General features: G+C 41.4%; 1 protein-coding gene across 50 annotated transcripts in view; it reads right to left on the minus strand.

Moving 5' to 3' along the window:
- RIMS2 (regulating synaptic membrane exocytosis 2) overlaps positions 1 to 27,981 on the minus strand; it is a 679,145-nt gene that overhangs the window by 184,575 nt on the left and 466,589 nt on the right. For 39 of the 50 annotated variants that reach the window (XM_060243358.1, XM_060243355.1, XM_060243365.1 and 36 more), the window contains 2 exons: positions 10,159 to 10,230; positions 3,431 to 3,493 (listed from right to left, as the gene is read on the minus strand). The exons of the other annotated variants lie outside the window; for them this stretch is intronic. In XM_060243358.1, coding sequence (XP_060099341.1) covers positions 3,431 to 3,493; positions 10,159 to 10,230 — 135 coding nt within the window. The remainder of the gene's footprint in view (positions 1 to 3,430; positions 3,494 to 10,158; positions 10,231 to 27,981) is intronic. 50 annotated transcript variants of the gene reach the window in all.

The raw sequence follows: 27,981 nt of genomic DNA on the forward strand, positions 1-27,981 counted from the left end.
AAGCATGGTACAGTCCACTCCTTTCTCAGTGGTTGCTTCCAACCAAGGTCATGCGAGGAGGGAGACAGGCACCCATTTCTTTTACTGAGCATATAAGTACACAATATGCTGCACATGTTGGATCACAAGTGCATGACCAGACTTGCAGTCAGATGTACATCTGGGGAACTCACCTTAATAAGCGCTTCTTGGCATTGTGGAACACTATGAGAGGTAAAAGAAGCTTCTGGTTTCCCTACCACCCACCTTTTGTCAGTGGAAAGGGCAGCAGGGTGGGGAGGCGCTTTTTCCTATTTTCTCTAGCTCCATGGAGTCCCCCCTGCTGCTTTTCTGTTGGTGAAAAGCTCTTTCTCCCTCCTCTATGTAGTGGCCCCTCACAGTGCTGAGTGAACAAGCACTTTTTAAAGTGTGTTTCCCCAATCCATCTCTGACAGTGAATTGAGCCTGCAGCTGTGACCTGACATGTGTTGGGCATATGCTATAGTTTTGCCCTCAGACTTCAGGAGTCACAGCAATAGTGCTAGGAAATCTCACAGTGGGATAGGGGAGGGAATATGTAATTGCACAGAGCAGCAGTCAATAAAACATTTGTTATAGGAAAGTGAAAACCTATTTTCATCTTTATGGTCTCTGTATTTGAAAGATCAGCAAGTTTGCTTACCAGCTGGCACTTAGGTAAATATAAGACTTAGTTTTGCTTTACCAGCTTCTGCTTGTTTCTGTGCACTGATGTCTACAAAGCAGTGATTGATAAATAATGAGGCAGAAGAGCAAGTTGCAGCTTTGCTTGGAAGTCCCTTTATTAAATGCAACTGAGAATGCCTGAATCCTGGTGCTGTGAGTATTAATTTGCAGGGGATACTGAACCTTGGAGAGTTCACAACAGTTTTATGAGATACAATCCAGTGAGATAGACTGTTTCATCTTTTGAGGTAAACCGCACAGCTTGTGACCAACAACTTAATTAGTTAAGTTAGGCACAAGAATACGACTGGCCCCAGATTACCCCTTGAACTTCATGGCCAAGTAGAAATTTGAACCTAAATCTCCCAGATCCTAGCTGGATACTAAATTGCATTGATTTCCACTGATAACATGTTCTCCTGGTCTCGCCATCAGAAACTGAAACAGCAATGCTTAATCCTATCTCGATGATGTCATCGGGTTCTGGAAACAGGAATGATTTCCTATACCTTGTTCACAAATGGTTTTGTTAACTTTGTCTTGTGGAAGTGTCATTCTTCTCTTATTCTTGTCATGGGTTTGACTCACAGTCATGAGTTTCACTCTAGATTTTTTTTGCTGGAGGTTCTGACTGGCTATGATATGGCATTTGTTGGATTTATTGCAATATCATCTTTTGGTTCCAGTTGCAGATTTTCCAGTTCTGGGTTCACAAGTGTGGATGATAGTAAACATCTTAATGAGGCAACTTTCTTCAGCCCATCACTGGTGATGTTGCCAATACTGTTAGCTGCTAAAACCCTTTCCCAAAGGACAACTTTTAAATATGAAGTTCTGTCATTGTTGTATGAATTGTTTGAACATTCAGTGATATCCCTCAGCAAAGCATACCAGCCACTGGTTGTCAGTTTGAGCCACTTTTTAAAAATATATTTTTGTGTCATAAAGGTGATGGTGGAAAGTGCTGCCAAGTTTCAGTCAACTTAGAGCAACTCCAGCAAAGGGCTTTCAAGGCAAGTGAGAATCAGAGGTGGTTTGCCATTGCGTTATTCTGTGTAGTCACCCTTGGCTTCCTTGGTGGTCTCCCATCCAAGTACTAACGAGCGCTGGCCTTGCTTAACTTCTGAGATTTGATGAGATCAGGCTAGCCTAGGTCACCCAAGTCAGGGCAATCATAATGATAAAAAAGTAAAGATGCAAGCACCAAGTAATTACCAATCCATGGGGTGACATCACATCATGACATTTTCTTGGTAGACTTTTTACAGAATGGTTTGCCATTGCCTTCCCCAGTCATCTATACTTTACCCCCAGCAAGCTGGGTACTTATTTTACTGCCCTCAGAAGGATGGAAGGCTGTTAACCTTGAGCCAGCAACCTGAACCCAGCTTCTGCCTAGCTCAAACTCAGGTCGTGAGCACAGCTTGGACTGCAGTACTGCAACTTACCACTCTGTGCCACAGGGCTCTCTAATCATAATGATAGTGCAAACTAAACTGACAAGAGATTGCACGGAAAAAAAAAAAAGAGAGATATTTTAAAAATTCTGTCAATTTCCACTAGCTTTTAAAAATATTTATTTATTTATTTAACGGAGTAAACTCTAATGGTTCCTCCTTTCATGGTGAAGAAAGTGACCACTAAGGGGAGTGAGACCACTCTTTCTCTTTACATATGAGCAGGAACAAATATAAAGAGGAAAAAACTGCCTTGCATTCAAAGTGGTATGGAAACTTCTGCAGCTGACCTGCACATGTACAGTTCCCATGTGAGGCTACACAGAGACCATATGGATAAATATCACATAATTCTAAAGAAACATTGTATATACAGTTGTATACAATGATGCACATAGTTATACAGATAGGTTTCACCTGTAAGTGTGATGATTATTCTCTCACTCAAAGACAAAAGCAAGTTTGCTTACTGTGTTTTCTTAAGCAAGATTTACATACAATTAAACTTATATGATTTACAAGCAAACTTGATCTATACATATAGAAAAAGACAGACACTGGACATATACTAGAAAAAAAGGAATGGCATACAATTTTCTGCTCTTGGCTATTACCACCTGTGATGGACAAGGAAGAGTTGCCTCCTCCTCAAATCCCTTTGAGTAGGTGCAGAATGAAGAATGTTGGAGGAAAATAGGTTTGAGTGCTGACCAGTTTGGGGAGTTGTTTGAGAATAGGTTTTGAAGGAGAGGGGTTAGGAGGTAACCTGATTAGGCAGAGTGTCCTGTAGGAGTTCCACTGAATTAGTAAATAAGCAGAGTTTGGGTGCTGTTCATCTCAGAGACAATAAAAAGTTAATCTACTGTAATATTCACAACTTTAAACCTCTACAAGATTTTAAATCAGAAATCTGTTCACAATGACTTTGTCACACTGACTAATTAAACAAACTTGTTATTTTGTTTCATGATCTGTATCTCCAGTAAATAATGCAAGCAGTAATATAAATTGCATGAGTACTACTTAAATCATAAGCTGTACTGATCAGTAATAAATCTGTCGCATTAATATTTTGTCTATTCAAAAAAATACAAGATTGCCTCAGATCTCAATGGAAAGGTATGGATGATGGTAAAGCATAACATCCACTTTAGCTTGAGAGACTTTATTATGTAAAAGGAGAAAGGTTATAATAAAAAGGAGTACTATGATGCCCTTTATTGTAATAACACTATATTTAAACTATATGTCTTTAACTATAGAATTGTAACACTACACTCTTTACTTACCCGTAATTTTCAGCTGAACCATTGACTACATGATCTGCCCATGAACGTGCACCATTGTAATACCTTTACAATGCAGTTAAATAAAAATATGTTATAAAGATGAAGGGTTTTTTCATAAAAAACATTTTCATGAAATATAATTTTCTTTTTACTAATCTAGTAATTATTTCCTGGGTTTTCCTCATATCATGTTCAAGGAATTTAAAAATTCATTTGGAAAATTAGACTTTGGGAGAATAAGGACACACACATTTTCTCCTTTACAGCTCAGTATTTTCAACAATTATCAGTAGCTTAAAGCTATTCTTTTTAAAAAAATTTATTAGAGTCCTAGTGCTTTTGATAGGACTTCTGTATTGATAAACTACATTAAAAATGAACATTATTTTCCAGTAAAACATGTACAACCAAATAGCACTCTAATTTTAAATATTGGCATGTTACAATTTATCTTCCTGCCTATCATTTACTTCCCCCTTCCCCAGGTGCTTTGTATGCACATAGTCTAAGGTTGCCAAAACCAGTTTGTGAAATTCCAAGAGGTCTGGGGCAGTGCCTGTGGAGTGTAGAATTTGATAAGAAGAGGGAGCTCAGTGGTTATGTGATACTATAGAGTCTGCCCTCTGAAAAAACAGGTTGCTTACCTATAACTGATGATCTTCGAGTGGTCATCTGTGCAGTCACACACATGGGTTTTCCCGCTGGAACGAACCCGACCTCGGAGAATTTAAAGCTAGCCTAGGCGCTTATTTTGGCACGCATTCCCTCCTGCTCTGGGGAGCAGGCATCCACTGCGCATGCCTGGAGCGAGGGGAAGGCGCTCCACCCACCCAGTTTCTTCTAGCCGCTGCATAGAGGAATCTTAAATGTAAAACGTAGCAGAAAAACCAGCAGCGAAGAAGGCTGGGCAGGCGTGTGTGACTGCAGAGATGACCACGAAGAAGATCATCAGTTACAGGTAAGCAACCTGTTTATCTTCATCGTGGTCTCTGTGCAGTCCCACACATGGGTGACTGGTAAGCTGAAGTGCACGGAGGTGGGTGCTGGTTCTGTAAAGGAACGGCATAGATTAAATATGCATATAGACACCCAAAAGAAATTATTGTACTTACAGGAGAAGAGACTGCAGGTTTCAATCAAAGATAGAGCGAAGTACAGCTTATCCGAAGGACATGTTTCACCGTGCACGGACATCTAAGGCGTAGTGCGTGGCGAATGTCGATGTAGAAGACCGGACTGCAGCAGCACAGATGTCTTCAATTGGTACGCCCCTGGAGAAAGCCGAGGATGTAGAGAGAGCTCTAGTGGAATGGGCTCGTAAATGTTCAGGTATAGGCTGTTTAGCTAGTTGATAGCATAACTTAATAGCAGCCACAAGCCATTTCGAGAGTCAAAGAAATTCTTTGCCCTTGTTTATAAGTCTCGTAGGCTACGAAAAGTCTCGAGTCCTTACGAAAAGGGCTTGTTCTATCAATATAGTAAGCAAGGGCTTGACGTACGTCAAGATTGTGTAAAGTTCATTGGCCCATGTCACTAGGATTCTGGAAAAAGGAAGGTAACATGGTTGGTTTTCCTAGATGGTAAGGTGAAACGACCTTTGGGAGAAAGGTTGGATCAGGATGCAGAACCACTCTGTCATGGTGAAAGACAGTGTAAGGTGGGTCTGTCCGGAAAGCACAAACATCGCATTCTCTTTTGCCAGATGTAAGTGCCACCAATAGTGCTGTTTTCCATGACAAGAGATGCCGTGGTATAGATGCCATTGGCTCAAAGGGAGGTTTCATTAGTTGACTTAAGACAAGAGATAAACTCCATGTCGGTTGAAGTTGTCGAATTGGGGATCTTAGGTGCAGAATGCCCTTGAGGAATGATTTTGCAGCAGGATGAGAAAACACTGTGCGTCTTTCAATATGTTGATGGAAGGCTGAAATGGCAGCCAAATGAACTTTTAAAGAGGAGTAAGTGAGGCCAGAGTTGGAGAGAGATAAGGTGTATGACAGAATTTGAGCTATAGAAGATGATGTAGGTAAGAAATTGTGCTGGGCAGCATATTGAGTAAACCGTCTCCATTTCAGAGAATAAGACCTTCTGGTGGACAGTTTTCTGGCATTCAATAAAACATGTCGGACTTCCGCAGGAAAATCTGATGCTCCAAGCAGTTAGTCGCAGGAGTGCTGGACCGTGATGTAGGACCTTGCCATTCTGTTGAGAAAGGAAGTCCCGAGTTTGAGGGAAGCAATGAAATACGCTGTTGGAGAGAAGGAGAAGTGTGGTGAACCATGGTTGACGGGGCCACCAGGGTGTTATTAGCATGCAATTGGTCTGATCTAATTGAATCTTTTGGAGCGTTCTCGTTATTAGTGGAATGGGTGGAAAGAGGTAATGAAGCGGTCCTTTCCATCGGTGGAGAAAAGCATCTCCCACAGACTGAGTAGAAGGGGGACCTTGCATATAAAAACGTGTGCATTGGGCATTGTCCGGTGAAGCAAATACATCTATGACTGGAACTTTGAACATTTTGAACACTGGTTGGAGATAGGATCGTTTAAGTGTCCATTCGTGATCGTTCACGAGTTGGTGACTTAGAATAACTGCTTGGATATTCTGGATCCCAGGTAGATGTACAGCTGTCAGATGTATGTTGTGGGCAATGCTCCAATACCAAAGAGCTAGAGCTCTCATGCACAGACAGGTAGATGCAGTACCTCCTTGTCAGTTGATATAGTAGACAGTCGCAACATTGTCTGATGTGACTTGAATGTGTAGACCGTGAAGAGATGGCAGGAAAGATTTGAGTGCTCTGTGGACCGACAGGAATTCCAGATAGTTGATATGGAGGGATTTCTCGTAGGCTGTCCACTGTCCCTGCACTGTTAGGATGTTGAAATGGGCTCCCCAACCCCATCTCAAAGAGTCTGTTGTGACAATGGCTGATGGAGGTGATCTCAGGAATGGCATTCCTGCCAGAAGGTGATCTTCTATTGTCCACCATTCCATAGACTGCAGGGTGATCATGTGGAATTTTTTGTATCAAATGTGATGGTTGAGTTCGCGAAGGTCCAGTATTGGACGCTGCCCTCCATCCTTCTTTGGGACCAGAAAGTATCGGGAGTAAAACCCTATGCGATGGTATTGAGGTGGTACTGGTTCTATGGCTTCCTTGGCCAGCAAGGTAGCGATCTCTTCCTGAAGAGGTAGAGAAAAAGGGGTAGGTATGAAGCGATGGTGCTTTGGGGCCAAAGCGAACTCTATGGTGTAACCCCTGTGGATGATCGCCAGGACCCATGAATCCATTGTTATGGATTCCCACATGGGGTAAAAGGGAAGCAGCCTTGTTGTACGGGAATGAAGATGATGTATCAGTGGTGGTGGTGGCATCAGCAAGTCAAAGAGACTGTTTCGTGGCCGTAGCCGCTTTTTTGGTCGAGTGGTCGTGGACGCTGATGGAATGGTTGCTTGGCCAGAGCAGCTTTTTGTTTCCAATAATCAATTTGCCTGGGAGAATGGGAACGCTTGTAGAAGGGTGTTTTCCACCTTCTCTGCCTGTTAGTTTGAGGTTGTTGCTGGTTAACCCCCAATCTCTTGGCTCTCTTTCTGCTGTCATCTACTGTGGTTAAGATGTCATCAGTGGTTGCGTTAAATAAACATTGGCCATCAAAAGGCAAATCCTCTATCTTAAATTTTATATCAGGTTGAAGTGATGATGAACGAAGCCAAGCATGTCTGCGTAAGGCAATGGAAGTAGCCATGGTTCTTGAAGAACAAGCCACCGCATGCCGTACTGAGTTGATTTGTTGCTTACTCACACAGTTAAGTTCTTGCAGTATCTTTGAAGCTTGCTTTTGTGAGGTTTCAGGTAAGGATGGAACTAGTGCATTCAATTGGGATGATAAACTGAAAGAATAGGCAGCAAAATAGGCTAAATAATTCTGAATTTTGGATGTAGCGGTGGAAAGGGAGTAGAACTTTCTGCCCAATGTATCCAACTTTTTTCCTTCTTTTCTGGCGGAACAGGGTGACGTGTCTGCTTTGACTTTGAAGAGGAATGGATAATCATCGAATTTAGAGCAGGGTGACTAAACAAAAATTTCGTATCTGGTGCATGTATTTTGTATAAGGACTCAATATGTTTGGACATTGGTGGAATTGATGCCGGCTTATCCCAAGCTTCCTTCAATGCTTCTAAATGGACAGGTAGCATCGGTAAGAAGGATCCTGCAGGCAAATCAGCATGGACCAGGTCATGGACCACTTCTGATACCCTCGGCAAGTCTGTAGTTAGTTTTATGTTGAGTGTGTTTGCCATGTTCGTGAGTAGATCCAGATACGCCTTGGATCCCTCAGATGGAGATAGGTCAGCTGGTTTTGTAATGTCAGATGCCGGTGATGTTGGAGACGAGACTAAATGTGATGACTCAGAGTTTCCGGCTTCGGAGTCCTCTTGGACTTCTACTGGAGTTGAGGGTCTGTCAAGTACCGGTGTTGTCACAGTTAGAGGTTTTGTCACCGCGGTAGCTTGATCTGAATGTATGGTATGTTTGGATGTCGATGGAGCCAACCTCTGTTTTGGTTCCTGTCGGTGTTGATAGTAGGCTTTGTTCTGGTACCAGTGATGAGGGTCTCAAACGTGCTTGTAATGATGAACCTCTTCTCGATGGCGAGGTTGATAAGATTCCTCACGGTATCGAGGTTGGTCTTCCTCACGGTACCGAGGTTGGTCACGGTCATCCTCACGGTACTGAGGTTGGTCACGGTACCTAAATCAGTATTCAATGGATGGAGATCTAGAAGGCTTGTAATAGTAATGCCAGAATGGAGATGGCGACCGAGATCTGGACTGGCTGTAATAGTAGTATCGATCTCTACGTCGACTCAGAGACCTTTCTCGGTACCGACGGGCCGGAGATTCCCGATGGAGTGGGGAGACAGCAGAATCCTTAAATGCTCTTGGCGCCGACACCTCACGGAACGAATGCACCTCAAGAAGGTTGGCTCTTTGTTGGAGTCGAGGTGATGGTTCCATGGACTCCGTGGCTAAGATGCCTTCAGGCAGGGACTCGTGGATGGATGGTGACCGGGATCGAATCCGTATGATCTCGTCAGCAATCACATCAGTGGGCATCAAAAGTTCTGGTGGAACAATTGGTGCCATAGATTGATACGGAGGTTTTCGGTACCGAGGTTGTAGTCATGGTGTCAGAAATTGTAGGATCCAGCTGGGTCCTCGAAGTCGACTTCGATGTTTTCAACTCCTGCTGTCGCTTTGACGACAGTTCCAAGTGATGTTTTTTCTTGGAGTCGTCCGACTTCTTAGTATGCTTGCCGGACTTAAGCTTACTGGGAACCGATGCCACTGAAGCTGCCGGTTTCGCCACGTCCCTTTGTGGGGTCAGGGAAGGCGACGAACTTTGGGACCCAGAAGCGTGGGACATCACAGGCCGCAATGAAGATTATAAAAGGTGACTCTTCAGCCTCGCGGTGTGGTTTTTTCTTGCCTGTTTCCCAAACTGGCTGCAATGGATACAGGCGTTGGTTCTGTGGGCCTCCCCCAAACGAAACAAGCACTGAGAGTGACCATCTGTCGAGGGGATTTTTGTCCCACAGCAAGTACACTTTTTAAAAGTGGTTTTTGGATCCTTTCCTTCCATACGCCCAGGAGGGGAGGGGTAGAGGGAAAGAAGGTGAGGCGACAGTAAAGCAGGTAAGATTATATATATATTTTACTATACCAATAGAAGAACAAAGAGTAAGAAGAAGGACGATGGTAAAAGGTAAGAAGGCTAGCAAAGTTGAGGAGATGCAACAAGGAAGGACTATCCCGGGTAGCGGTTAGAAAGAAACTGGGTGGGTGGAGCGCCTTCCCCTCGCTCCAGGCATGCGCAGTGGATGCCTGCTCCCCAGAGCGGGAGGGAATGCACGCCAAAATAAATGCCTAGGTTAGCTTTAAATTCTTCGAGGTCGGGTTTGTTCCAGCAGGAAAACCCACGTGTGGGACTGCACAGAGACCACAATGAAGATCTGCCACTTCCTTCAGTAGTCTGGAGATCAGATGTAATTCCAGGAGGACTCCAGCCTCACCTTGAGATTGGCAACTCTAATTTCAAAGTCCAAGGCATCCATTAAACTCTGAGAAATGTAGCTCCCAGGACATATTTCAGAGCATAATCAAAGCAGCATGGGCTAGTGGACCTCCTGATAGCACCTGGAGTTTGGCCACTGTGTGACACAAAGTGTTGGACTGGACGGGCCATTGGACTAATCCAACCTAGCTTCTCATATGTTTTCATGTTGTTCTTATTCCCTCCTCTCAGTGATCAGCCAGTCTGGCCACTATATGCATCTGTGGCAGTAGCTAAAATTGGATGGAGCAAGAAGGGTCAATTTGACCAGAGAAGAGTTCAGGGACTGTATAGCTCATCTGATTTTGAAGGTAAACAAAACTTCTGACACTCATACCCTAAGCCAAATGAGTACAAATGTCAGCAGCATTGTCAGTTTCTCCTCCTGTTATTTACTATACTCTACCAATAAACATATCTGCAGGTGAAAGAGTGTGATGTAATTCATGCATGCCAAAAATGCAGTGGTTTGGAATATTAACATATTAGAAGCAGAGCCCAGGAACTCTAAGCGACATTATTCTTGGCCATTTCAAATTTCTACTACAAGATATTTACAAAATGCTATTGTAATAATTTTATCTATATCTACTGTATAAATCAAAATACCTTTCAGGAGTATGGGAAGTATCAGTGTCATCAAAATATGTTTTAGGCACTCTTCCCTCCTGCCTACTCCTCCTGAACATGAAATAAACAGCAGAGAGATTTTAAATATTTTAGTATTGTTGAGAGTACTTTATATTATTATTTTTCTTCTATCACAGAATATAATTGTTTTCAACACTGATACTTCACTTGTTGCAACGTGATGCAGTCAAGTAAATACTAGGCATGCCTAAAGGTAAAACTACACAATATAAAGAACTCAGGGATGCTACTGAAAATTCATTCCTGATAACATCTGTTTGAACTTATTCCACAAACTTATTCCATCATTACAGTATGTGTCTTTTCCTCTGATAGTGGCAGCCAATTATGTGCACAGGAACAGAGGAATAATGCCTAATAAGTAAGCAAAAGTAAGCAAGTAAGCCTTTTTGATGCCAAGAGTCTTGGGATGAGTGATTCATCTACTCGGTTCCCTTGTATGTACAGCAGTTGCCACTGCCAGTGGGTTCACTGTCCAGGGTAGAGAGAGAAGGGAATAGGCAGAGATTAAAACTCAATTGCATAATGATACGGATCCTTTGGTTCTTTGTTGAGATGTCTTGCATTCATGAATTAAATGTTGCTGTTAAAGTAGATAATGGGTTTTCTCCACAATAAGCAAGGAATGAGATGGTCAAACCTAAAAAAAACAACAACCCTTCTGTCTCATGGTCAGTATGCATCCTACCTGATGAACTCCACGATGTATATAACATCACACTCCAAGAATACTGACTGTCCTAATTCCATTTTTCCTTGTAATATAGTATGGTAAGTAGCAACTGAATTGTTATGAAGTCTAAATACAGGACTGGATTTCAAAAGACTATGATTACTGAAACCATAATATGCAGGTTGTAACGTCAGGTAAGCCAACATATTTCTGATCCTAATAAATTTACCAGTAAAATATCACTTCAGCAGAAATAATAGTGGTTCAAACATGGCTTTCTAACATGGCGGAAGTATTAATGAGAGCTATACTCAGCAACAAGTATAACGCATTGTTACTCCCAATAAACAATTGTCTTTCCTTAAATTTAAATCTGTAACTATGATTTCAGTGCAACCAATAAATAATATTTCTGCTATGTAAGTAAGCAAGTAAGCAAGGTTATGCTTTAGTGTACCGCTAAAAATAAATGGCTGCTTGTTTTGATCAGTAAATACAGTCTGCTAATATCTCATATGGGGGTTAAATAAACACAGCACACCTATTATACCTCTCAAATTCATAGTAAGCACCCTCAGAATAGGTACGACACATCGTACGGGATCGGAGCAATCTGATTGCATCTTCACAAAAGATAGGATACATTGAGCGATCGCTGCCAAAACACAAGGGGTGAACATGAAGCTAACATGAGAACATGCACAAAATAAGTATCTTTTAGGTTCAATGAACATCAATTACAAAATAAGTGAGAATTATAAATGGATAATCAAGATAGAAGTGATTAAATAAAATTTAAAAAGTTGGACAACTCAAATCAATTGTGATATAAATACAAATAATTTATGGATGTTGCAAAGTAGTCCCAAAACAGAGTTTGTATGTTTATTTAGAAGATTTGTATGTTGTCTTACAGACCTGCTCAAGGTGGCACATTTTTTCCCTGGAACTAGCAGGATATAATTTGGAAATTTAAACAAAATCTTAATAACTGCTTAGTTTTATAAATTTTAAAAACAGGGCAACAATTTTCCATCAAGTATATCTTGTTGGCAAAGATACTGTATATATTTTAAATATTGTTCGTCAAAAATACCCAATTAGCAAACCTAATTGTTTGCTAATGAAAACATACATAAAACACTATTCAAATTAATGAATAGTGTACAGTGAAAACATAGGTTAAAGCAGGGACATGCATTTGTACACACAGTGCCACAAACTGGAAATCAAGATACCTGGCATCTCTATGATGGTAGCCAATGGACTGAGTGTGTTGGGACCAAGGCAGAGTGTGATAATGACTGAAAGCATAGCAGAAACAAAAATAAAAATAAGACAATGAAATGAAGACAAATTAACATATAACACTAAACACAAAGCTGAATGTCAGATGACATGAGGATAGGTAGCTATAAAATAATATTCTGTAAACAAAGAGAAATTGAAGGTCAAATTATAATCTTTACAAAAGCCAAGATTCCATAAAACAGTAAACAACTCTGTAAGAATTGCTAGAGATTCAATCAACAATGTTAGATGACCCTTCTGCTCTATGTATTATGTATTATGTTAGATGTATTATGTTAGATGTATTATGTTAGATGACCCTTCTGCTCTATGTCAATGAAAACAGCCAATTACAGGCCCCCCTAGCAGCTGATGCAGTCAACAGATTAACATCATTCAATAAACATCCCTCATTTATGACTTAAACTCAACACAAAAAGTACTTGGCAGTGGATCCAGAATGTTTGCAGAAGATTCACATAACCAACCTGGCCTGTTAGAAGATTTAATTTAATTTAACTTAAACTTTTATTTAAAGCCCGCCCTCCTCGCCTAGGAAGGCTCAGGGCGGCTAACAAGACATGGTAAAACCATGATACAATAAAACAGTATATAATATAATTAATAATTTAACAATAAAACCAATAAAACAGTATGACATTATGGTACAATCAAATTATATATAAGATGGCTCGGTGTTATTGATATTATCAGGAGTTCCGTCTTAAAAAGCTAGCTGGAAGAGGGCAGTTTTGCAGGTCCTACGGAACTGGTTAAGATGCCGTAGGGCCCGCTCCTCTTCCGGCAGTTGATTCCACCATTGGGGGGCCTTTGTAGAGAACACCTGTTCTCTGGTGGTTTTTAATTTGGTTTCTTTTGGCCCAGGGATTTCAAGAAGATTTTTTGAGCTTGATCGCAGTGCTCTCTGGGGAACATATAGAGAGAGGCGGTCCCTAAGATAGGCAGGTCCTCGACCATATAGGGCTTTAAAGGTAATGACCAGCACCTTGTAACGAACTCGGTAAACAATTGGCAGCCAGTGCAACTCCCGCAGCCCAGACTGCACATGTTCCCATCGAGGCAGTCCCAATAGCAGCCTGCCTGCTGCAGTTTGCACTAGCTGCAGTTTCCGGGTTCGGTACAGGGGCAGCCCCATGTAGAGGGCATTACAGTAGTCTAACCTCGAGGTGACCGTTGTGTGGATCACTGTTGCCAGGTCACTGCGCTCCAGGAAGGGGGCCAACTGCCTCGTCCATCTAAGGTGAAAAAAGGCGGACTTGGCAGTAGCTGCTATCTGGGCCTCCATTGTCAAGGAAGGCTCCAGTAGAACTCCCAAGCTCTTAACTCTGCACACTGCTACCAGTTGTGCCTGGTCAAAAACTGGGAGAGAGACCCCATTCCCTAAACCGCCGCAACCCAGGCAAAGCACCTCTGTCTTCGCTGGATTCAGTTTCAACCCACTCAGCTTAATCCAGTCTGCCACAACTTGCAACGCCCGGTTCAGATTTTCCGGGGCATTGCCAGTCCGGTCACCCATCAATAGATAGAGCTGGGTGTCATCAACGTACTGATGACAACCCAGCCCATATCTCCGAGCAATCTGGGCAAGGGGGCGCATAAAGATGCTAAATAGCATCGGAGAGAGAACTGCTCCCTGTGGCACCCCACAATTAAGTGAGTGTCTCTGGGACAGCTCTCCCCCAATTGCCACCCTTTGTCCCCGACTCTCAAGGAAAGAGGAAAGCCACTGTAAAGCTGACCCCTGAATCCCTGCGTTGGCGAGGCAGCGGGCCAGCAGCTGGTGATCGACCATATTGAACGCAGCCGATAGGTCTAACAGCAGCAAAACCGCCACGCCGCCTCGATCCAGATGTCTCCGGAGATCATCCATGAGAGCGACCAAGACTGTCTCCGTCCCGTGTCCTGGGCGGAAGACAGACTGGAATTGATCTAAGGTGGAAGATGGACTCATGTAGCTGAACAAAGGTCATCACAAGCATAAAACCCACATTCTGGCATATTGAGATGATCAGATAAACCAGCTCACAGTAGATATAGATGAAAGATTTCATAGTGTTAAGTGGAAATTTTTGCAGTGTTAAATGTCAGACAACAAACAATCAATGGACAATCTGGCAAGGAACTCAGGCGGGCTACTTTTGCTTTTTCAAGATATAGAGAGAAGTTCCTGCTACTTATCAATATTTGGGGATCATCTTTGCCGCATCCAATATCTGAGAGACAGCTGTCAACCCACTTGATATGGCCCTGAATAATGCTGTACAATTATCCATACTTTTTGTTCCAATTACTAATTTACAAGATAATTGTTTTAGGATAAATTTATATGCATGTGATGAAGAGCATTAGCAAACAACTGTGGTCCATAAGAGAAATGCAACAGTATTGAGACAGTTACTGCTATTTTTTTTGTTTTAGTAAAAGTATATATTTTTTCTGTTGATGGTTGCAATTTTTAAAAGCAACACTAGTTTAAGGGCAACACATCACAGAAAAACAGCTATGTATGTTTGATCTAAGCACACACACCTTCAATGAAGACAAAAGATAATAGCATGGATTTAGTAAGTTTATTTAAATAGTTGATCATAACTTCCAAAAATAACACATTTTAAGGGGTGGGCTGTACTATGCAGCCTTAACATGGCTGGCAATATTTGAGCAAATCCATGCTAGCTCAAAACAGCCAGTGAATATGCCAGCCTTCTTTATCATTGCCTCCATATACAACGTCCCAAGATGTTCTGAGTTTCATCATACTCCCCAATATGCTGTAAACTAATATTCATTCAGACACTCATTCATAGAAAAAGAGTGGGGACGTTCATCAGGAAGTACATTCCATTAAAAGGAGTGCAGTACAGAGCGACAGCATTGACATTTTCAGCCTGCAGCATAGTACAACTCACCAAGACAGAGTGCATTGGCTCATCCGTCTTGACAGACAGAGGAAAATGCAACAGCCTCATTTGCCTTCAGTGACATCATCATGTAGCCATATATTGTTGGTCATGTAGCACTGCAATGTCATCACACAGGAATCCCAAAGCCAGCAGGCCAAATATTAAAAAAAAAAAATGGTGCCAAAGCAAATGCTAGGAAGCATAGTGAAAACACAGGCACAAAAGGTCAAGCTTGGTGGAGGGAATATCAGTGAATATTTCATGTCCTGAAGTTCTTTTCCAAGATATCATTTTTCAACCCTAATATGAACAAAATGCTATATTAAAAGTATACTGAAAGATTTTGAAGTAATTAATCCCATCAATCAAGATCTGAATTCCCCCCCTTTATTTTCAATAAAAAGAGAAAACAATGATGCACTCTCCTTTGTTCAATGTGGTAATAATTGAGAAAGCATATAATGTGCCATTTTATAGCACTATGATACATTATCAATAATATTTAAAAAAAAATAAAATAAGTAGCAGAATAACCCTAAACAGAGTCCACTGAGTATGCAATTTTGCTTGGAGTGAATAATTAAATTCATTCCACAATGTACCTTCAGAATGTCAGTGTTGGCCTCTAGAATGCCGGAACAATATTTATGTTTGATATTCAGGTCAAGGAAATATGAGAATATTCTTAGGTTGGAATTTATTTATGCATAATCAGGATAGATGAGGGAAAGGAGATCTAGACTGAAATAGACAGCCAAACTTTCCTACATCAGTTTAAACAAAGCATTCTGCTTTAGCACTCGTTCAAAGAGCAACTAATGAGAGCACAATCTCATTTTTAGCCGTCTATTTTTTTTTTAAGTCTCTCACAAAAAACTGTTTTTCCAAGTCAGTAGTAATCCCACCAAGGTGACTTTTTATGGTGCTTTGAAGAAAAAAAGAATGAGAAGTTGCCATGGATCATGTAGTAGCCTGTCATTTCAAGGATTTCTCATTTTGGTAGATCAAGATCAGTAGCTCTTTCACAATTCAAATAGGAAAGCAGCATGATTTGTTAGTCTCAGGAGATACCTAGGGCCTTTAGCTTTCTTTTTCCATTGGGCATGGTTTGTCTGTTTCAAGAAGATGCAATCCCAATATCAAGATGCCATACTGTGGTCCACTGTTATTCAAGAGCTCATACTGCTCAGTAACAGACATTACTGTTTATGCAGTAATTTTCTGTAGGTCATCAGATTCTTTGACATGGCTCATTTACTATCCTCCTTGTTCTCCATCCATCTATCCTCCATTACACACAAATCAATTTGAGATTCCTCAAACACCACTCACTCCACTGTTTCTGATGTTCTGTCATGCATTTAATTTTTTATTAAAGTTTATGAGTTGTGAATATCAGAAAATATTCTGAAGGATATTGACATTTAAAACATATTGTGGAGAGTAAAAAGCTATTTTTTCTTTTTCCATATGTCCCAGAATACACAATGCTGGCATTTTAATCTAAATTTCTTCTTCTGATAGAAGTCCCTTACAACTACAGAGATAAGGGTCACAATGATTCAACAAGAATATGTTCAGTCTTTCTGCATGTTGTTTCTTAATGCCTATCTTTACAAGTAGACAACAACACTGAAAAAAATGCTGCTATGGAATGCTGCTATGAGACCCACCCCATCTTTATTTGGCTAGTGCCAATAATAAGCGTCCCTTATTTCTTATAGGAAGGGTGGTCACTCTCTTGTCTATTCCTTTAAATCTGGAAGGATTAAAATTAATTAACATATCATGTTGTATCTTAATTATGGTAGCTGCAAAATGGCAAATCCTGTAACTCTCAAAACTGGACCAGCTAGTCATCAACTAAAGGCCTGGCTTCTGTCATTCATGCCTTTGTGATCTCCAAATCAGATTACTGTAATGCTGCCATCAAAAACGGTTTGGAAATTTTGTCTGGTTCAGACAGAATGCTGCAGCTTGACCACTGGTGAGTATAAGATGATTGGAAAGCATTTACAACCCATTCTCTCCCCTTTAAATTCTATATGGACATTGTGTTCTCTGGTGCAGCTGCCAGAATGCCTGGATTTCTAGTTCTCACACACATCTACACTCGGACATAGGCCAAGCTGTCAGCCTCCTGCCAGGCCTATGTGTGCCCCCTTGCCCAGATTGCCCGGAGGTATGGGTTGGGTTGTCACCAATATGCTGATGACACCCAGTTCTATCTACTAATGGACAGCCGGCCTGACTGTGTCCCAGAAAATCTGGATTTAGCGTTGCAGGCTGTGGTGGGATGGCTCAGGTTGAGTAGGCTGAAGCTAAATTCAGCGAAGACAGGGGTCCTTTGTCTGAGTTGGGGCGGTCTAGGTAGGGAAATCTACCCTACACTGAAAATGGTGCACAAAGTCAAAAGCTTGGGGGTGCTGCTGGAGCCTGCCTTAGCAATGGAGGCCCAGATAGCAGCCACTGCTAAATTCTCTTTTTTTCATCTTAGGCAGGTGAGGCAGTTGGCTTCCTTCCTGGAGTGCGACGACCTGGCAACAGTGATCCATGCAACGGTCACGTTGAGGTTGGATTACTGTAATGCCCTCTACATGAGACTGCCCCTGTGCCGAACCTGCAGCTGGTGCAGAACACGGCGGCCAGGTTGTTATTGGGGCTCCCTAAGTGGGAGCACAAACAGCTGGGGCTGCGGGAACTGCACTGGCTGCCAATAGTGTACCGGATTCGTTATAAGGTGCTGGTTATTACCTTTAAAGCCCTATATGGCCGAGGACCTGCCTACCTTAGGGACCGTCTCTTCCCATATACTCCGCAGAGGGTGCTTCAATCCGGTTCACAAAGTCGACTAGTAATCCCTGAGCCGAAGGAGGCCAAACTGAAGGTCACCAGGGAAAGGGCCTTTTCAATCGCTGCCCCCCACTGGTGGAACCAACTCCCAGAGGAAATGCAGGCCTCGCGGAATCTTAGTCAGTTCCGCAGGGCCTGCAAAACTATCCTCTTCCAACTGGCCTTTAATTGATACGAAGTCTATATCATAGATGGAATACCGTCGCACTGTAAAATCTAACAAGATAATATCTAGATCTGAGCACTAAACGATTTGTTGTTTTAACCTCTAAATATATAATTTTATAGAATGTACTATTTTTTAACATGTACTGTTTTAATTCTGTGAGGTTTTATGCTGTGAGCCACCCTGAGCCTGCTTCGGCGGGGAGGGCGGGACACAAATCAAATCAAATAAATAAATAAATAGTTTGGGTCTCAGTCCTCAAGGCAATGCTCCTACAGACAGGCCCTAACCCAGTGAGAAGGACTCCCAGCCTACTATTGTGCGCAAGTCCCTGACTCTGCAAAACAAGAGATCACACTGCCACCATGAGCTGTCCAGTTTTTCAGCCCTCCCGATGGAAGCCATTAAGAGCTAACAACATCAGCGATCATCTTCATGCATCTTCGTACGCCATAGGAGCAAAGTGGGAGTCCCACGTACTCAATGTGCAACCTGGACATTTCCATAAAGCAATCAAGCTTATTTCCGCGTGTATCCTGCCAGCCATTCTAAGCAGAACATCTCACAAAAGACTGTGCCAGCCAAGATGAGTCAGCGACAAAGACCATGCCAGACCCGGAGACCAACACCATTGTATAGGTTGGGTGTCACCGTAGATAACGATTCAGCCCTATATTGTCACATTAGATAAGTTTGTCAAGTTATGCTAGGCCCATTATCCCGTTACTTTCCAAACGTCACAATGGAGCCTCCTCTTTTCTGAGGTCACATATCACATGTCCCAGTGTCATAGCCCACCTGACCCCTGTGTCACAGGTCATCTGACCTCAACCCCCTGAGGGTCCAGGGTAGTCCTTAAAGGGTCTGACCCATGATTCCTCAGGTGTGCATCTGACAGTTTAGCTACCCATCTGTATAGATTCACCCCCAAAACCAGATCAGTTTCGGGTCCCCAACAGTAAGATACACTAGCTGTGTCTTGCTCCCCCATTCCCTTTTTCATTGCTATTGGAGCTTTCATTGAAGACTACGATAGGTAAAGTATCACCTTGTCTGTGTTTCCCCTTCATGTTACCCTTATCAATTTCATCTCTATTTTTCTTAGGTCTGTATTAGTGTTGAATGACTTTATTATCTTGTATGATTTTATAATTAAACCATTTATATTTTACCAAAGATTCTCTTCGTTCTTTTGGAGGTTCTGTATCCCGCTGAGCCATAGTTGCCCACCACTTTAATTCCCCAACCTCTCATTGAGGGCAATTTGGCTTACAGAGTTACCAGGTTGTTTCCAGCTTAATCAAGGCACTGGTTATGACCCTCTAAGTGTGAAATGTCTACATCTTATTGTTTTAGGGGGTATCTTCTAAATTATACCTGCTTTCTCAGGCTTTGAGGTAAGTGAGTGAGGCCGAGAAGAGTACAATTTCTTTTGGATGTTAGGCTGTGATCCACATCAGTGCCTTATACTGAATAGGCCATTGGTCCATCAAAGTCAGTACTGTCTTCTCAGACTGGCAGAGGCTTTCCAGCGTCTCAAGTCAAAGGCTTCTATATGACCTATGACCTGATCTTCCTGTAGATACTGGGGATTAAACCTGGGGCCTTCTGTATGAAAACCTGGGGCCTTCTGTATGCTATTGAGATATGGCTTGTCCCTAAACTGTAAACTGTTTTTTTAAGTATTCTGCTGCTGTTTTATTTTTTTATTATTAATTTTATAGTAATTTGCTTGTTTTATATTTTATGAAATATGATTGTAACTATTCCACATTTTAAAAATTAAGCAAACAAGACAGCCATAAATGACATTAGCAGTTCCAGTTTACAGGTTGAGGAACAGATGCTGAGATAGAATGACTTGCCAGGAGTCAGCATTTGAGAACTGGACATTCATCTTTACCAGCTACACACTATAACATAAAGATTCTCAAGAAATACACAATAAAATTACACAATGGGTAATACATTCAAGTCTCAACTTAATTCTTCTTGTGTGGAGGATTAAACTATATGAGGTTATAGTCTGTGGCACCCACTAAATACGTTTCAATAAAATCAGCTGTTTCTACAGTTGTAATTGGGTGCTGGCTACTTTAAGGCTGCATTTATAGCCCAATTTACACTGAAATCTCTTCATGCTGTCATATACACAGAATTTATTGTATGTGGGGAAAATAAGCAATGTGAACTGGCAAACACATGAGATCCAGAGCATATCATCAGGATTCAGGATATAGAAACCTTGCTGAAATGAAGCAGGATTGAATTTAGTCAATGGCTAGATGGAAGACATCCCAAGAACCCTAGGAGGCTTGCAAAATATTGTCTTCATCCTGAATTTAAATTATGTGCTTTATTATCAGGATTTTTTGTTTTGTTTTGGAGGACCAGGGTGTTGGGCATTACTTGGCTCTTGGAGTGTGATATATGTGCATACTGCATGACAAGTATCCAAACTGGATTTTAGTTGGCTTTCATAATACTTGAAGAGGCTCAATAAAAAAAAATGAGTACCTATCCTGTACTCTGCAGGGAGGCCCGGTCAGGTCTCTTCAGAAGTAATGCTTTCAGGCCTAGGTAGAGAGACTTGAGAGCATCAGCAGGAACTGGAGATAAAGAGCTGAAACACAGGCTTTGTGCCTAATGTAACAGTTGATCCAGCAAGGCAGATTTTTCAAGACTCAGTCTAAATAGGCTGAGAAGTAATCAGGCTCAGTAGCCCTGCAGGCAGGTGTTGAGATCCTGCGGCTGTGCAGTGCTTGGTCAGGATACTATGAAGAATTATGATTTCCACTCCCTGGCTCTGAGATGGAGCTGCATACAGCCAGTTGAACACTTCACATCCTTGACCAAGGTCTTCTGCTGTCACTGTTCCTGCAGAGTTAGAGTGTCCTGTGGGACTATGGGCTCAGACTCATGTCCTGCCCAGCAGAGACCTGGTGACTATTTCAGGGGCTAGTCGTGAGGCCTCCCTTGCAAGCTCAGGCAGGATGGCCTTTTGTGCAGCTGGACTGTCAGCAGGCACCTCATTGGCGTTGGGCCCTCCCTGATTCCCCTGGTTTCCTCAGCCACTGGCCTTGGCTCCTTGGGCTCCTGTGAGTCTGAGTCACTGGACTGGTCAGAGGCGGTCATGACAGTATACAGCATGGGATATAAATACTGAGGAAAGGTACATCAAAATATTTAAAGGTAAAAGTAGTTCCCTGTGCAAGCACCAGTCATTTCCAACTCTGGGGGTGATGTCACATCACGTTTTCATGGCAGACTTTTTTTTACAGGGTGATTTGCCATTGCCTTCCTCAGTCATTTATACTTTCCCCCCAGCAAGCTGGGTACGCATTTTACTGACCTCAGAAGGATGGAAGTCTGAGTCAACCATGAGCTGGTTACCTGAACCCAGCTTTGCTGGGATCAAACGCAGGTAGTGAGCAGAGAGCTTGGACTGCAATACTGCAGCTTTACCACTCTGTGCCACAGGGCTCCTTTATCAAGATCTTTAGAGCAATGCTTATATAATCAGCTGGGGGACCATCTGAAAGCAGTGTTTCTTCTCAGTGGGAAGCTATTAAAATGTGTTAATTTGATTCTAAGTTATTTTAATTTCATGCTTCATGGAAAGCATTGTTGAATTTAGTGTCGCGAAATTAATAGAAGGATAATGTTTTGTAGTAGTTACAGAATTTCTCATGAGTTACCATATTATCTGTCTGTGCAATGTCTTCTAATTAGACACATACAAACTCACTGCACCATTTTTAAAAGATCAAGATATGGCATCTATCATATTTTGGTTAAGGAACCTTTGGCAATGGACAATTGTAGAAAACTTTACATTTAGTTAAAATGAAAGGCAATTCCTACCTGATGAATTTCTGTTCTCCTTATAGGCATTCAGCTCAGGGAAAGGTCCTAAGAGGGGATAGGCAGGGCTAAACATGCACTAGGTAAAAGGACAGGACATCTCCTAGATCACTATGAAGGCTGCCATCCAGAGGTTGTTTCAGTGGGGAAGTCACTTAAGAAATCACAGATACAATTATGAACTAGTTGAAGACAGGAGGGGGAAAAAAACCTTCCAACTTATTCCCTACAGTTTCAACTGATGTCTTCCTGCCTACTAGAAGAACAAAAAAAAAAATTCAGGTTAAAATTTTCCTTTTCTCCTCTCTTAGGCAGGAAGATAGTAGCATACAGCAATCTGAAAGCAGTAAGTGCCAGGATAAGCAAGTCCACCTTGCCCCTGATTACTCTTCAAGGCAAATATCCTAAGGTTTTGTACAGGACCATTTGCCTGGAGCTGTCAAAGCTAAAGGCTGTAGTGAAAGAATATGTAGAGGCTCAAGAGGCTGCCTTGTAAACATTTTCCAAAGGTGCTGAAACAATCGTACCTCTAGAACTGAACTTTGAAAAGCAGAGAGTGGTCCATGATGCAAAGTATGGGTACAGAGACCTTGGCTGCTTACAGATGGGCAGTTTGAGGCAACCCAGAGATGCCTCAGAAGCCAACTAGAAAAATGCATCCAAACGAGCCCATCTGCTGCCGGCCCCCATCCCGAATTCAACCCATCTTCCAGCATCCTCAGAATGGCACAAAAAACTACCACTTTCGAAGTGGTAGCAAATTTCTGAGCCACACGCCAGTCACCTCTTCAACATATGGACGCAGAAAGGTGCAAGTGAGGCACCTTGGTGGTGTGAAGCCACCAAGCCGCCCCAAGCCACTTCTGGCCTTTTCTGTTAAAAAAAAATGATTTCAAGTGCCTAAGAGCACGGGCCTGTGAGCACACATGCACATAATCAAAAAATGAATGGACAAAAAAGAAGCCTGAACCAAGCTACAGGGGATGGTGCACAACAACCGTCTGATTACGCCAAGTCACCTCACAGATGGGATAGGGGCGGCTTGTGGGGGAGCATGTGAATGGATTAGGATGCTTCTTTCTGGGCCAGTCCTATTTGGGACACCTCCCATGTGCCCCAAACTGCCAATCTGTTAGCAGTCCTTGTTTCCCAAAGTAAAACCAAAAGAAGGACTGCTTTATAATATAGTTGTTTTATAATTTTAGTGCTTTAAGTAGTTTTTCTAATTGTTTTATGAAAGACTGCCTCTCATTCAAGGTATTCAAAGCAGTTCTGTAATGTCATTCACTAGATCTGCACAAGATGGGCAGGCATGTTAGTCTGTCTAGCAGTAGAAAAGAGTAAGAGTCCAGTAGCACCTTAAAGACTATCAAAATCTGTAACAGGATATGAGCTTTTGTGAGTCACTGCTTACTGCTTCAGATATAGCTATCTCTGAAAAAAAGAGAGCAGTGACTCACAAAACCTCATGCCCAGCCACAAATTTTGTTAGTCTTTGAGGTGCTATGGACTGTAATTCTTTTCTAAACTTAGTCAGAATGTATGGGAGTCCTCACTTCCCACTTGATACATGATTGGGGCAGACCACAAATGGGGAACAAATGTAACAAATGGCGAACACCACCACTTCCTCACACTACTGCTTTTCCCAGTTAAATTGCATGGTGGGGAATCCAGTTACAGGCTGCACAAGGCATTGCAATACCACATTCCTGGACAAAGAAATGCCTTTCTGTAGTGATGAACCAGACATTAGTACTTTTAATGAGTTGTGCCCCATTTCTCAGACCCAAATTGCATTCACCACAGCTACTTAGGAGCTGCCTTTTAAGGAAGTACAGGAGCCTGATTATACTCAGGAACATGGGACGGGAGGAGCAGGGGTTTCTACCCCCGCATACATTTTCCTGAGCCAAAATGACAGAGGGGCATTATTTTCCCCATTTCAGAGCTTTATGTGCACAAAATATTGTTAGTGTAGCTCCAAAATGGGGCAAATAATGCCCACTCACACCACAGGCAGGCTTTGGTGTGGGAGTGGGAGGCAGAAGACCCTATTCTCCGCACACTGAGTTTGTTAGCTGAATCAGGACCTGCAGCTCTTTTAAAGACAGCTCTCTGCAGCTCCTGGGTGAAAGCCAGTATGATGTGGTGGACTAGGATATGGGAGATCCATGTTCAAATCCCCACATCAACTTGGAAGCTCAGTGAGTAACCTTAGGCCATCACGTTCACATAACCTAACCTACTTTACAGAGTTATGAGGATTAAATTTAGGAAATCAGAATGATGTAAGTGGGGAGAAAGGTATGATATAGGGTATAAATTGAATAAATAAAGACAAATGGATCAGGTCAAGGTTCCCATAACATCTAGTTTGTACCAGTTATTTAACAAGCTAATATTCACTCCACCAGAACACCAGGAATAGGCTTTCCCCCATGTCTGAAGAAAAAGTGAGGAACCTGGAAAGACACTTGTTGACATCTTTATCACTCAATGCAACACTATGGCTCGTCGGTTTTAAAGATAATTCCCTATCTTTTTTATTAACAAACTTTAGTTCTATGTAAGTTTTTTCTTTGTTTAAATAATTCTATCCTTAAAATTGTCTTGTCTTAAGATAATTTCCTGAGACCAACTCAAGAAAAAAATATAAAACAGACCTTTTTTAGCATTAGTATATTTTGTTTTGTTGGCACCAGAAAACAGGAAACCAACATGCAATCATAGCCATTATCATTCAGTACCAACAACAGTGGCACAAAGTTTCTGGTTCACAGAGCTGTCAACTTACTGCCCAAAGTAAGATTTCTACCTTAATTGCTGCATACTATTTCAGTAACATAAAACTATCCATTAAAAGAAACCATCTTATTGTAACGGCTTTAAAACATATTTCAGTGCTCTAGGCCACAGTTTTCATCTAAAGTAACAGCACAACACATTACTCCTTCTTGAAATTCTGGATACAACCTGTTATTCACTGCTTTAAGCATGAGGTTTAAAAAAAAAAGGGGGGGGGTTTACTGTCACAACTACCAGCCACTATTCCAGCTCCCACTAAAAATCAGGCCAATGTAGAACAATGGATAAGTATGGAAAAACATTTTGAATTCTAAGACTGTAATACAAATGATATCATAATACAGTTTGATATCGAAAAGGTACCCATGAAACCTATTAATAATATTAGTGACAGAGATAGAAATTTAGGACAAAATAAGTATGATGTTGTTAGAATTATAAATCACAATCTCCCTCCCCAAGAAAAAGTCCAGATATATGAACAAGGTTAGACTGAATTAGATGGCTTCTACCATAGATGTTTAGTCTTCAAGATATTCATTCACTACATTTTTACAGAAAAAACCAATATGATTTTCTATCTTGCTTTTATGTCTTTTTAAAAGACCTGCTTGTGTACTTTCACCAGCCTCTGGATAGGCAAAGGTATACTAAGGCTTCTCATGCAACTGTTCCTTAGCGTTTTTCTTCTAGCTATTGCTTTACTGACAGCACCTGCTTCTCATTCTGATTTATTACTCATGCAGCAAAACAGATTAATCAGTTCTGCTTTTTTCTTTTTGCATTTAATGTAATTGTTTCATAATTTTCTTGTGATTTCTATTTTTATAACTGGGGATGGGCATATTCATTACATACTAGGCTTGGTTTGTGAACTTTAGATCATGCCACCTTGCCCTCATGAGCCACATGAACCTTGCACTAATCTCCCAGGTGGGCTTGTGTGGTTTATGTCAGTAGCAGGGCTTGGACAAGGCATTAAAAGATATCATGGTCTTGTTAAATGCCTACTCCAAGCTGCACCACAATGCAAAAACTATTTAAAGAGATCCCTTTAAATGGTTTTGGCAAGCTGTGCTGCCACCACCACCACAGCAACATGACTCACCAGTGAACTGAGAAGGCATTTAAATGCTGTGGTATGACTCAGCGAATGAGACAGAAGCAATCTCAGCAATCTCTTTTACTTCCCCTGCTTCCAAGCAGGAGGATGTGAAAGGAATCACTGAAATGCTGTAATGGCTTGCAAAATTCATTTAAATCAAACCCTTTAAATATCTTTTGCAAGTCATTTCAGCGATCCATTTTACTCCCCCCCCCCTTAGCTTGCAATGGCTCAAAATTGGCTTGAAATGGCTTGCAAAAGACATTTAAAGGGAACATTCCTTTTAAATGGCTTTTGCAAGCCATTGCAGAATTTCAGCAATCACTTTCACCCCTCCTGCTTTCAAGCCAGGAGAGCAAAAGGGATTGCTAAAATGGCTTGCATCTATTTCCCCTAACAGGGTGGTTTGCATCTCTTTCAACCCAGAAGTGGTGAACTTGCCACTTGGACTTCCCTTGCATGTGGCACCCATTTGCAAAAGCCATTTAAATTGGCTTTTGCAAGATCTCCTGCCCCCTCCCATTCTGAGAGCTACTGCCAGCAGAAAGGGGGGGGGGGGAAGATCCACAAACCTTATGAACCAAACTGGTTTGCAAACCAGGGGAAGTTCATCTCAATTTCTAGGACATCACAAACTACAAACCAGAATGAACTTTTTCCCAGTTTGTGGCCATCCCTAGTTATAACTACACAATTACAAATCCATGTTTATAAAAAAACTAAAGTAAATTCATGAACCATCATTTTTGGCAGAAGGAAAAGTCTTTTGCCTTGCCTCCTCCACAGTCAATAAAATAATTAATTAAAGATTCACTGAGGAATGACATAGCCACCATGAATAACAGGAGATCATTAATTAAGCACAGAGAACCCAGAAAAGTTCACAGTTGCAGAGTAAAACAAAATTTACAGGGATAACTGGAAGGAGAAAGAAACCTCTGCTGGATGGGATTTACCAGGTAGAGTCTGATATTTATTTATTTAAAATTTTTTTAGCTGCCTCTTGTTCTTTATAGAACTCAAGGAAGTTTACAATATTGCCTGTAAGGCTGGGCATTGCTGGATTTTCATGTGGGTTACCCAGTTATATTAAGGGCTGACTGGAATTATCAATTCCACTTGCATCCAAATGCAGAAAATAAATCCTTCAATAGCCCCAAATAGTCACAGTCCAACTTAACTGTTAGAAAAATCCAGCTCGATATGTCCATGAATCAGGAGATGGTATTATTAACTTATCTGTGAGATTTATTATTAAGCACTTCTTTATAGCTAATAGTTATAAGGCATAATACAGTTCAAGTTACTCATTTTTAAGATCCCATGGCTTCAGTGCCAGTAAATACTTCCTTAACTGTACCAATGAAAAAGTATCTGAAGAAGTGTGCTTGCCCATGAAAGCTTATACCTTGAATAAAATGTTGCCAGTCTTAAAGGTGCTGCTGGGCTCAAACTTTATTCTGCTGCTTCAGACCAACACAGCTACCCATCTGAATGTACCAATGACACTTAGAGTTGCTTGACACTTAGAGTGCACTTTTAATATCAATTACCCTTTGACAGTCCACAGCAACACAAGTATCTGAACTTTTCTATCTTCCCTTTTCTACAGGAACACCTGTAACCCCTTTAAAAATTCTGTGTCCCCTTTAAAAAATAACTTCAGAGTGCTAGAAGATTCTTTGGAGAAGCATGTATGCAATGAGATAATTGCTTGCATTCAGAAGGAAAAATCAGCATATGTTTTCTAGATATGTAGAACTCTTTTAGGCATGCAGATGATGTCCTTTGGATCCCCAGGCAGTGGGTTCAAATTTTAGAATGTTAGCTTGCCATTATGTCTATTTTTAATAGTTATAGACAGATAGCAATAGTAAGGGAAGTACGAAATATTTCTTTCATTTTCAAAAATATCAGCTGAACAACTAATGCTAAATAGGCAGTTCACTGCATACATATTTTGAAATGCAAGTTGTTTGTCAATTTTACCTATAATACATACCAGCTACAACAGTATCTTACTGTGTAATGGCTTAATAAGAGACCAAAGCACAACTTTGATGCAAAACTTACAGTGTCTTTACTCTGATTTTCATAA

This window comes from Heteronotia binoei, chromosome 7 (assembly GCF_032191835.1).
Source record: "Heteronotia binoei isolate CCM8104 ecotype False Entrance Well chromosome 7, APGP_CSIRO_Hbin_v1, whole genome shotgun sequence".
NCBI lineage: Eukaryota > Metazoa > Chordata > Lepidosauria > Squamata > Gekkonidae > Heteronotia > Heteronotia binoei.